This window comes from Manacus vitellinus, unplaced genomic scaffold (assembly GCF_001715985.3).
Source record: "Manacus vitellinus isolate BGI_N305 unplaced genomic scaffold, ASM171598v3 scaffold_5_pilon, whole genome shotgun sequence".
NCBI classification, from domain to species: Eukaryota; Metazoa; Chordata; class Aves; order Passeriformes; family Pipridae; genus Manacus; species Manacus vitellinus.
The window spans coordinates 7284010-7296872 of NW_021940682.1; the positions used below are offsets into that span (position 1 = coordinate 7284010).

At 42.7% G+C, this 12863-nt stretch overlaps 2 protein-coding genes across 5 annotated transcripts in view; both read right to left on the reverse strand.

Annotated features, from left to right (window-relative positions):
- Window positions 1-4142, reverse strand: part of IPO8 (importin 8) — a 48565-nt gene extending 44423 nt beyond the window's left edge. Inside the window, exon 1 of the mRNA XM_029963479.1 lies at window positions 4031-4142. The gene's annotated coding sequence lies outside the window, so the exon portion shown is untranslated. The remainder of the gene's footprint in view (window positions 1-4030) is intronic.
- Window positions 4143-11724: 7582 nt separating this feature from the next.
- The window catches only part of CAPRIN2 (caprin family member 2), a 33644-nt gene continuing 32505 nt past the window's right edge, over window positions 11725-12863 (reverse strand). For all 4 annotated transcript variants that reach the window (XM_018080840.2, XM_018080839.2, XM_018080838.2 and 1 more), the window contains one exon: window positions 11725-12638. In XM_018080840.2, the coding sequence (XP_017936329.2) occupies window positions 12070-12638 (569 nt within the window). In that variant the 3' untranslated portion in view covers window positions 11725-12069. The remainder of the gene's footprint in view (window positions 12639-12863) is intronic.

Consider the following 12863-nt stretch of genomic DNA (forward strand, 5'->3'; position numbering starts at 1 on the left):
CACTTTCTTCTTTCCCTGCCTACATGCCAAAGTACTGTGTGGGGAGGGGAAAACACACAGTGAAAATAAGCATGTATAAGAACCTACCTGAGCTTCTTTCCTCTGTTAATTCTGCTGTCAAATTTATCCAGTCTCAATGAAACTCCACTTTCTAATCATCCAAGTCAACTTCCTCATAAAATTGGTCTTAAATACAAATACCTGAAATTCCTTCCTGTAGGTCTCATGAGGTGCTCATTGCCACTTTCAGAACAGCCTTAAGATCCCTGCCTACTATGGCAGCCACTCAAACAACATGTAAAGATACAGAAGGAAGCCAAACTTTATTCTGGACTCCTCTGCTTTTGGGAATCTTCTCACACTTCTTCCAGTGCTGCTACTCAGTTCCTGTCAAAGCCAAATTATGTCACTACTACCCAATATTAAAACAAACAGCTGTATTTTTGCAACTGTGTTCTTATTTTCCCCTCTGTTACAGGCCAAAGAAATGTATTACAGCACACTGGGCCAGCTAAGATTAATGCATAAAACCTGTACGGAAATCCTATCTGAATTGGAATCGAAATGACTCTGTGTGTTCAGTAATCAGACAGTACATTCCACAGCACTCTAAGAACTGGCACATGAAAGCAGCATATAGCCTTAATATAAATAAATAAGTAAATGAACTCAGCAGAATTTCTTGAAGTCCATGAGACACATGTAACTAGTGGAATAGCCTAGAACAGATACTGAAGAAGGATGCACAAAAACTGAGTATCTTTCTTGGTATGACAACTGACTGTTCGAGTAAGTACAGTGTGATTGACAAATACAATCGTAAAGTGCACACTGATTATGATGTGACAGAGCTGAAGAAAAAAAGGTGGGGCAAGGGGGGCAAAAGAAAAAGAGGAAGATGGAAAGATGTGTACACTTCAAAAACCAACAGGCCAAAAGGGAAATGACAGCAGTTACATGACAGAGATTACTGAGCTGGCAGGAAATTACTGCTCTAGTTTAGCAAGAATCAGATTTCAAACAAATCCCACACTTACGGTTGTGTTCAGATCACAGAGAGAAGTGAAGTTTGTTGATGATTCAGAAGCAGCATCAAGCAAGGAAAAAGATGAGAAAATCCTATAAAGAATTGAATGATCTTTTGAACTGCACCAACAAAAATGGAGTGGGTAATAGGACAAAGTACATGGTCAGAGACTCAAGAACAACAGGAATCTCTCCTAAAAGCTTGAGGTTTCTTAGTAAAGAACAAACATAAGATAAAGGGACTTTGTCATACTGAGTGATAAGAAATATGTAGATGTTGGACATGAAGATAATTGTAGATTTGGGATGTACCTAATGAGATATTAGTGGCATTGAGCACAAGATTTTCTGGAACGCTGCAAACACAAAGCAACCTGGTCGCACAGGAAAGATCAATTCAAAGGAAAACCAGCACAGGGAAAAGCTGTGCTCTCCTATTATTAGATTTCATAAATTCAGTTTTATGACACAGCAAAGGAAATATTGCCTGTTGAGGCTGGGAAAACAGGTCACCAGGGATCAGCCCCTGACAAATATGTCAGGGAGGGTACCAAGAAACCTATTCTAGTTAAGAAGTGAGATTGCCACAAATGGATATAAATGGACCATAAACTAATTTTGCCTGGAAACTAACACTTGTTTCTAGCTGCAAGAGGAAGAAAACTCACAAGCAGCCTTACAGTAGATATAATAAGGGCAAAAAAAAAAGGAATCTTGATTCTATTTCTGAATGCAGTTAGATGATAATCTAGAAGGCAGACAGCAAATTCATTGATTTGGCTCTACCTTTATCTTTATGCAATAGGAACATACAGAAGAGAAAGAAGCATTTTCAAATATGCTGGGACTTCTTAAAGGTAGAAAAGCTTTTATTCATTTAATCTCCATTCCCTGTGCTCTACACTGTAAGCAAACTATGGAGTGGGGACCATTCTGATACTGTCCTAAAGGACTCTCAGTACTGGTACAAGCAAAGAGGTACCCACAGAGGGGCACTATATTGGTGGACTAGTAGGATTTGTAGCGTTTGGGAAGTTCTTGTCACTACCTGGATTCAAACCTGAATGCCAGTGTACGCTGCAGATGGGCTAACACAGCCAAGTTTTACCCCAACACCCATCAGTGTGCCTCAGGAGCAGCATCACTGTAACCACGGCACAGAATAAAGGTGACCCCTGTTCTGTTCTTATTTTACCACTTCAGGCACCTATTGCTGGAGAGTTTTCTATTTGGTCGGTGGATCGGTTCCTTTGCTAGAACAAGATAAATGCTAGAACAGCATCTGGAATCCAGCACTTGCAGGGACACAATGACATGTCAACACCATCATCAGGCACATGGGAGTCTGACATCCCTTTGAAGTCTTGCTTCAAAAGCACTGAAAAGCTTCAAGATGTCAAAGCCCCACGTTAAGCAACATTCTTTGGGAGCACTTTTGTTCCTCTCATCCAAGGAGTAATGTCAAACCCAGCACGGCATCAGCACATTATGTCAGTCAGATACATTGTGCTTCATTTATAACAGGAAGCCTACACAAAAATAGCTATGTCTTAATGTCGAGATTCGTTCTTTATAATAGTTAGGAAAAAATGTGTCAACTATTTTAAAGAAAGATCTGCATCTCAACCTGTTCTCAATAAGTCTACTTGCACTCTTGAATCCAAAACCTGTGTCTTTCACGAGAACTGTACTTTCCATCATCCGAATTTAAAACATCTTACAGCTCTCAAAATGCTTTCAAAACTGTTCTTGAGCTTCACAGTAGTTATTGGTGATGTGAAAACAGCATTAGGAGCAGGACCCAGGAACCCAGAGAGCTGCCTCTTTGTTCTCAACAGAACACTGCAGTAGCAGTAGCTTGTATTGTAGTTTTGACTTACACGCAGCAGGCTGCTGACAAATATTTGTGATTTCCCTCTCAGCCCTTAACAGTAGGGATAAAAATAAGTACCGATGAACTTTTAAAGTAACTATGCCAAATAAAGAAAAAACGTCTTGCATCCTTATCTAACTATTCCCAAGAGCATTCTCAATGTCTAGCACTTAATCCACTGATTTACTAAAGGACCTTACCAACTGCTAAAGCAAGGATTAGCTGTATCTAATTCAGAAGGAGTTTTAAGTTGCCTAAATAGAAAACTAAGCCAGAGGAGCAATCCCGAAGCAGCCGTAACTCCTGACAGCCAATGCTCAGCGCCTGTTTTGTTATCACACCGATAGAACGGAAAAACCCAAGTCCTCCTATAGAACTGATCAAATATTCCACCGAAGCACGGGGGTTAAAGCTTTGCTAATGCTGTACAAGGGAGCTTTCTCTTTCCTCAGCTGTTCAAAGTCTGCGGTCAGAGTTTTGATTCAGTGCGTAGTACCCCTGCACTAGGGAAAGGTTTTCACACCAGGAAAAGGTTCTACCCCCAGAGGGTGGTTGGGCACTGGAACAGGCTCCCGAGGGCAGTCGTCACAGCACCAAGCCTGACAGAGCTCAAGAAGCGTTTGGATGATACTCTCAAGCACATGCTGGGATTGTTGGGTTTCCTCTGCAGGGACAGGAGTTGGACTCGATCCTGATGAGTCCTTTTCAACTCCACATATTTTACGATTAACTGCGGGATGCCGCGACCAACACTGCCCACGAAATCTAACGTGCCCTCCTCCAAGTTCCACTGGCCGCGCTGCCGAACGGGACAGCAGGAGCCCCGGGCGCCAGTGCCGCCCGTCCCTGCGAGCGCCGGGGCGCGACCCCCGCAGGGCCACACCAATGTCACCCCCTCCCGAACCGAGCTGCGACGCCGCGCCAAGGGCCGGGCTTGCCGCCCTGGGGAGCGCTGCTCCGGGGTCCCGGAGCAACAGCCGGGCGCGGGCAGCGAACCCGCCCGCCCCCCATTCCCCCATCCCAGCGTCCCGTTCCCGTCCCGGGCGGTCCGGCGCGGGCAGGGGCGCCCTCCGCCCCTGCCGGCGGGGCCAGGCGCCCCCCGTGTCGCGCGCGGGGCGCGCCCCCCCTCACCTGGTTGAGCTCGTTCTCGGCGGCCACGCGCAGCTTGGGGTCTATGGTGCCCTTCAGCGCCTGGATGATCTGTTGGGGTCCATCGCGCCCTCCCCCCCGCCGGCGGCAGCGCTTCCCCCGGGCGGCAGAGGAGGCGGAGGAGCCGCGCTAGCGCCGCCGCCACCCCCCGTGCACGAGCGCGGGCCGCGTCCGCACCCCCCCCGGCCCCTCGCCACAGCGCATTCACCGGTTTTGCGACAGATGGGTTATCGGAAGCGGGCGCCGCCTTTACGGCCGCGGCGCCGCCTCTGGCTTCGGGAAGGGGTCGGCGAAAGGTGGCCGGCCATCTTGTTGTACGGACAAGAGCGGGCCGGGCCGCGCGCGGTGGGCGGGGTTTGCGGACGGTGGCTCCATGGGGGCGGCCATGTCGCTGTACGGAACACGGGCGGCACCTCCCGCCGCGCCCCTGCGCGGAGTATTCTTCAATTAGGACTTAAAACCCCCAAATTTCCTTCTCCACAGTTTACTCAGTTTTCTAGACAGCTTTCCAGCGTGCATGCCGGGCTTGGCTGTTCTGTATTTGCGGCCTCGTGAGTTGTTCGCACAAGAATTAAAAGTGAGAACCCCGGGACTGAATGGTGGTGTCAGTTCCGCGGAGAAGAACTGGCATCGTTCACGGCGTTATCCAAGTGCCTAAGGACGTGCAGCTGCACAAGAACGACTCTCAACGCTCAGGAAGACAGAAGTTTGTTGCCAGGAGCTTCCTAAAATGCATAGTTGGGACACACACTACTGCGCTGCTGAGCATGTTTCCGTGGGATACTTGTCCTCATCACTACGTGGATTAGCAGAACCTGAAAAGGGTTTGCTTATGTTAATGCTGTGAAAGTGGGTGGAAGGTGCTTACCCCTCAGGTTGTCAAACACCAACACCACTTCTAACTTCAAACACCACCTCTAACACTTCTAACTCAAGCACCTGACCCACCCTGATTCTCCACCTCTGTCGTCCTGTTTCTCCCTTAAATTCTAGAACACACAGGTGAACCAAAGTAAGGTTTAAGCATCAGCGCAGGTCTAAGAAAGATGTCTATCAAAGGTGCAGTTACCAGAAAAACCTCATGACTAATATGACCTTGGTGAGCCAAATACTCTGGTTACTTGTGCAGGTGATGTTTTACATAACATTTACAAACCAGAGACGTGTGATGAACTGTTAGACAGAAAGACTATTTGCTGTGCTTAGGAAGAGTCAAACGGAAGGGCAATTACAAGATCATCCCATTATATTGGTGCCTTAAGAATACAATGGGACAACATGTTATTTGTTCATTGTAATTACAGGATAAACAGAGGAAGATGTTAAAGCAGGTGGCACTAGGGTGATTTAATTAAAAAAAACCCTCCAATTTGTCCCCTAGTAACTTTGTCTCTAATTAGCTGTAACAATGAATTGCACCCTACCAAGCACTGGGAGATCCTGGGCTCTCTTGTGGTTTTCATCACTTTTTGAAGTGTTGCAGAACACCTGATCATTATCTTTCTGTTTTCCAGTAACAACAGCTCTACAGCATCCAGGACGAAGTTGTAGGCACTTTCATTCACCTTTCCTTTTCTTCTTAAAAGCAGATGAGAATACATTCTGTAATCATAAAATAGAAACAAAAACAATGTTAGTGTAAAAAGTATGTTAACTATGTAATCGTTAACTATGGCAATTTTTTGTTATTTTCTCATTTTGGTTAAGATAGTAAATAAGACTAGTCCAGTGGAAACTGCCAATTTCAAAGATCTTGGATCACATATCATACCCAAACGAAATTACTTTAAAGGATTTGTGGTGTTCTCTCTCTACTCCCTTTTCCCAAAACGGGATGTTATGGACAGTTTAAGAGCAGATCTGTTTCATTCCATTTCTGTGTATTCATCTGTGGTGAGAGAACTTAAAAGGTATGAAATTTATTTGTTGAAGGACTTCAGTCTCGCAGAGCTGGTGACAAAAAACATATCAATAGAGAACAAAACATGCTTAAAGGTTGTTTTAATATCTTCCTCAAATGGTTTTTAGAATTTTACTGCACTTACTACCTGTATGTAAAAACGGCACTTTTAACACACAACATTGATTACACAAAAAGTGGAAGAGATTTTACACCTGAGATTTGGCTTTTAAGATCTGCTTTTTGTGCTCATAGACATCAATGAGGCAATGCCAGCAAGTCTCCAAATCAAGTAACCTCCAGTTCAACAATGCTTATTTTCTTTGTAATATGTCAGCAGTGATTTAATTGTGGAATTATTGTTGGAAGCATTGTAGTCTACCCGTGTGCTGGATTTTCTGGATGCCTGGTACTTCTTTCTGTACAACATGAACCTCCATAGATACCAATGGCTATGTTATTCTAAAAATAAGTTTAGTCATTAATTGAGATATTTTTATGTAACTTCAAAAACTTCAGGATGAAAATAACTACTTAGAAGCAAGAACTCATATTGTTAGAGCAAAGATTCTGTTCATGCTTTAGGCTTGACCTACTTCAAAATTATGGATCTGGAACTGAATTAGAATGGTTGGGGTTTATTTATTTGGTTTTTTAAAATTTGGTTTGCTACTCTGCAAATAGAGAATCTGAGGTAAAATTCTGAGATTTGTTTGTCAGCTCTCTAACTGCTGGTGATTGAAGTCCCAGTGTGAAAGGGACAAGTGATATACAAAGAAACTGAAATCAAAAAATTGAAATCAAAATTGTACCAGCATACAAGTACAGGGGGGGGAAAAGGAAGATAGTACCAGGGAGGTACTGAGATATGGGAAAGCAAAGATTTTTTTTTTTAAAGCTCCAAAACATTCCAGGTGCACTATAACAAGAGTTTTATACAGCATTTAGAACAAACAATCTTATTTTGAAACCCAGTTGCTGAAACCAAAGATTTTTAAAGCAATGCAAGTTTGACTTCAACAAAAATCAGACCAAGTTCCTGACAGACTTACCATCAAGATAATCTGATTGAGTTCAAGAACTTGGGGAGGTGGAGGAAAACTAGAAAAGCCTTACATATTGCAGGTTACTTGGAATTAGTCTTTTGACTTTTGGTGGTTTAGAAATGCGTGTGGAGTCTCGGCTGAACACGATGTGTAACACTTTCTGCTGGCACAGAACAACAGCTCCCTTATCATGCCAACCGAGTTCCTCTACGACAGCATCTGGTTCTAAGTTGTAGTTAACAGCAGACACTCATGGAAAGAAAATGATCTTTGTGTGATGTGCTACAGGCTAAAAGTGATCCTCTGTTTTCAATATAGGGTTTACTTCATTGCAGTAAACTAATGACAATAAAAGCATAAAGCCTTTGTTCCATACCAGCCACATCTCAAACCTTAGTCATCTAAGGTCCAAAAGATGTATGAACTGAGAGGTTCATACCTATCCAGCTAGGTTAGTACTTCACCATATTATTTTTCAAGTACCACACCACCTGGAAATGTTCAGTCCACGGATACAAATTTATAAGTTTTTTCATTTTTAACAGGATTGTCTATAGTTGGAAGACAAGGCACGAAATTAAGTTGATCAAGGACTTGTGAAAAAGTGCTTAACTGGAGTTAACTCATTTTTATCTGGTTATGGTACTGTATCTCTCCTATTATAATACACAACAGACTTTTCATATCCACCACAAGACTCAAGCAATTTTCTCAAAAGACATGTATAGATTTGATAAAGAATTAGCGAGGATGATCTGCAGCAGTTAAATGTATTCCAGTCCTCCAGATACAAGCCTTTGATCAGAGTTAAAATTCCAAAGCAATCACCCCCACTGACTGTTTCATTGGAGCAGCTGTAGATAACAAAGCGGCCAGGGAGGAAAAGGTGCATAAACTGAACCAGTACAACAGAGCAGTGACATTCCCTGCACCACCACTGCAGCCTGCAGGATGGAGGTTTCCCTAGCTGCAGGCAGTCAGCCATGGCAATTCTGGGAGGTTATTTGTGATGTCCCCTCACTTCCATAGCCTGGGAAAAAAAAAAAAAACAACAACACAGAAGTACTAGTACCCTAGTGCTTTGAAAACTCTAGGAAGGAAACCTGTTATGGTTTAACCCCACAACCAGGCAGCTCAGCCCCACACAACCACTTGCTCACGCCCCTGCAGGGGGATGAGGGAGAGAACTGGAAAGGCAAAAGTGAGAAAACTTGTAGGTTCAGATAAGAAGAGTTCAAGAGCTAAAGCAAAAGCCATGCTCAAGCAAAGGAAAATAAGGAATTCATTTACCACTTCCAATGGGCAGACAGGTGTTCAACCATCTCCAGGAAAGCAGGGCTCCATCGTGTGTAATGGTGACTTCAGATGTCAGACACCGCAACCTGAATGCCCCCTTCTCCTTCTTCCCCCAGCTTGTATTGCTGAGAGCAACATCATAGAGTCTGGGGCATCTTCTCTGTTAATTGGGATCAGCTGTCCCAGTTGTATTCCTTCCCAACTCCTTGTGCACCCACAGCCCAGTTGCTGGTGGGGTGGTATGAGAGGCAGAGAAGGCCTTGACACTGTGCTAGCACTGCTCAGCAATAACCAAAACATTGCTGTGTTATCAGCGGTGCTTTGGTCACAAATCCAAAACAGAGCCCCATACCAGTTACTCTGAACATTAACTCTCTCCCAGCCAAAACCATTACAACCACCCATTTCAGGGTAATTCCGATATTTCACTGGCCTCAGGAGAAGGAAACATGGAAATTCACTCATTCCAAATCAAAATATAGTGTTAATTCCTTACCCTCACAGTTTATCTTTAGCAGGACACACAAGAGAACTAAACTGGAGAGAATTTAGGTGGTATCTGATTTACAAAGCAAGACAGCAGAAAGAAATTAGCAGAACTATGATGCCCCTTTGTATGTTTTAATTAGACCTGACTATCATTCTTATACAGTTGGGGCATTTTTCCTAATGCAACAGTTCAAGCAACTCCATTTAACAATTACTGAGGAAAAAGGTGCTGTCAGACAGTATTTACAGGAGTCTATGCAGTGTTACCTCAAGTATTTTCAAGTTGTGAAACTCACCTATTAAATGATTTGCCCAGAAGCAGAATAAAGAACTAGGCCATTCGTCGGGACATTCTGAGGTAGACTAAAACTGTGTCAGTAAATGCACTGAAATCTTCTGAAATACTTTGAGAAGATTTCAAAAAGTATTCATCTAGAAGCATAAAGGATGAGTTATCAATACCCTAGGTGTTTATCATCATAGAAAACCATGATGTCACATTTTTAGATGTTTTGGAGACCAGAATAACAAGTTTTCTGCCCTTGGACTTTGGCCAGCGATTGGTGCAGAAAAAAGGTGCTTTGGTCTTCTGCAGTATTTTTTTTAAACACAGCCTTAGCATTTGAGGTTCAGTAACAGCCTTTTGAGTTGCTTCTGCTCTGAAAGCTTCTTCTTTATGACAGCACCTGTTCAGTTGTGCTTATACTCCTTTTTGTAGCAGAGGTTGGCAAAGGCTGTGTTCACAGCTGACTAGAAACAGTGAAAACCAAGAGCTGTAGATGAAAGGGTACTATAACCCATAGCATAAAATTAATCATATTTTTAGTTATTCTAAGGGAAGAGAATTGTCCAAGTTTTGTATTTTGTTAAATAAAAACATATCAGGAGAAAACAAGATATTTTACTTTAAAGTAGCTGCTACTGTAGGGATTATTCTAATTCAGGCTGATAAGGCCTAAAAAGCTTTATGTTTTTGAGAAGCTGTGACTTACAGTCAAGTTCACTATCAAGGAATAGTACAGTTATTAGATTCATCATATCCACACAATTCTGGTTGTACTCTTTTTAGTTAGGGATTTGAAAATCCATATTATGCAAATGGACAACCAGTTCTGAAAGTAAGATGTTTATCTCTGACACCTTAAAGACACACTAGGTAAGATAAACTTTGCTAGAACTACCAGTGAGATAGAAGATTAGTCTCAAACAAATGGTAACGTGGGTCCACCATGCAGTCGTGCACTGACGTTAAAGCAGTTTGAAGTGCAAGGGATACCCTGCTGTACACACAATAGGGCTCACTTATTTACCAGTCCCATCAGAGACAGCCTGGGAGAAGGGTGACTCAATGCCCCACATGTCTAAAACAAAAAAAAAAAAAAAAGCTTGTTGTAGGTCTGTGAAAAAAGCAATGGAAGTCTGTCTGGCCACAGCTGCAAAGCTATTGCAAGCTCAAAGTTACCTTACCACTTCTGCCTGCCTACCATATTTCTCAATCAATTTACAAGGAGAGTTCAACATTCTGAGGAAAAAGTGCTAACTAAGCTGCCACTTACTCTGTTTTGACTGCTCTAGAAATAAGAGCTCTTCACTGGCTAAAGTCAGAACTAATGTGTTTAAAAATACAAAATACAGGCGTAGTGTACAATAGTTAAGGCTTGACATTTTTGTAGTGCTAAAAATTAAATTCCCTAAAGCTTATCCTACCTAAATATCTCAACTCAAAATTTGCCAAAGGAATTAAACTAAGACCTGAAGTATGGTCACCATTTAAAAAATCTGTATGAAAACCAAATCTGAGCTTGGAACAAAATCAGGATCTTTATGTCAGTGACTTTATGTCAGAAGTCATGCCAGACTTGTTTTGGCACCTGCATGGTAGCAAGGGCAAAATGTTTAAAGTTGAAGTTGTGAAACCAGTTACCTAGAAACAGCAGCTTTATATCAGGTCTGAAACTTATTAAATTCAGGGGTTTACTTTTATTTAAATAAGCAGATAGCTAAGATGCCTTCACTTTGTATAGTTCTAGTTCAGCCTTAGATATACCAGTCAGGCTTGTGCACTGGCTACCTTAGTACACTCAGATAAAGTGCTTCTGACTGCTAAAACAATCTACTGAAGCTTTTCAAAGGAGGAAGAGACAGTGACCTACCTTCTTACTAGTTCATATTACCATTTTAAACATCAGAATTATTTATAGTATTTGACACACTGCAGCTCAGACAAGGACATACCTCATGTCTTTTCAATCCTCAGGCCACAAGGGAGTGCTGAAGGCTGGTCAAACCACCCAATAGCTGCAAGAAAGGAATTTCAGAAATGCTTCCTAGCACTTGTGTTCAGGTTCGATTTAAATTGCAAGCAGCAGGTTTCAAATACAAAGTTCCTCAGCAGCCTTCTCTAATGAGGAGATAACTTGCATTACAATCTGATGACTTGCATTACAATCTGATTCAAGTCTCATGGGTGAGAGAAGCAATACACATTTATGCTTCAGAAGGGTGAATTTTAACTTTAAAGTATCTTGGAACTGAATAACACTGTGAGCTAGCCCTTCACTGAGTATTTTGAGGTTTAAAAATTTCAACTGCACCACTACTGAAGGACTGATGCTATGACAATGTTAGATTTTGACAGGATATGTATATGGAATAAGTAGTCCTAATTAAGTATGTAGCATTTCACTTCTCATTTCTTGGCCTTTCAGTTAAAAAGAAAGAAGGTATATAATTAAATCTTGAATTCATTTTGATCAAGGGAACACTTGATGAGGACATCAAGTAGGAACTAAATAAACAAGTAACCCCAGTTAAACACAGATTACCCTGAACTACTGAAACTTGAAGATCAGTTCTATGCAATAATATTCATGTATCTCCCACATCAGGTATAAGCTCAGTGATATATTTTAAAATTGAAACCACGAGCAAGATTAATACTAAAATGCATATTAACTTGTTTTATTGAGGCACAACAAGGCATTGTGAATAGCCCATACTTGAGGCAATCAATAGTGTAGTAAGCTGGACATTAATACAGTTTAGGGTAAGTGCAAACAATATACATTCACAGCTTTATTAGCAAGGCTACATCACAACTGATAAAGTGCCAAATTAGTGCTGATTCAGTACCCCAACTCCATGATTTCACCTTGCACAACAGGACCATCATTTCCCCCCAATAATGGAACCACATATCCTCTATAAAGTCAGTAGTAAGTGCAAAGCTAGTCCCACCCCCCTCCACCAAGGTGTTTGGAGCAGCTCTTTTGTAAACATCGCACTGGATTTTAGTCCTGATAAAGGAGGTATCCCGAGAAGGTGGAGTATTTCCAGCTACTTCCATAGATGGCTCCCCGGTGCAGACGTAGCCAGATCTGATCCCCCTGGAACAGCTGCAGGACTGCATGATTACTTGCTGTTTCATGATCAGGAGCCCCGTCGTTCGCATACGCTGACACGAGGACCTCTTCGTTCTTCATGAGATTCACGTACAGCGGAACATTTACAGCCAGTTTCAGCATGTGGAAGATGAAGACGTAGGTACCATTCACCGGACAGTTGAACCTACCAAGCTGGATATCAAAAGTTTCTCCAAGGTTGTTCAGCAACAGGTCAAACACAATGGGCTGGTCTAGAGTTCCAGGGGCCAGGTTGGATGTTCGAGCAGCAGAGAAGGCGACTCTCATCTGCTGCGGGAGCGGGTAGACGTGCACCGGGAGGATGGTGGCAGCTTGGCTCGTCACTGGCATGTCCACAGGGGTGATGCTGCGGGAGTCTCCCTGCCCAGAGTCCCCACTGTTAAAGGTTTCATTGTCTCGTTCTGGACTGCTCACCTGAGAGGAGTCACTCCACCCTGCTGTTAAAAATCATTGGCACAGCGTTAAGTATCATAAACCAAAGTTACACTAAGGCCTGCAGGCGTAATCTTAGGCACCAAGTGTGCAGGCTTTGTGACAGGTTTGTCTTTCAGCCACAGCAAGTTAAGAGACTTCAGTGAGAAGAGAGCTTTGAAGCTGGTTTACATTCATCACACTTGCATTCAGCAACATGGGACATAACTTAGCTATGGAGCAGTTACTTC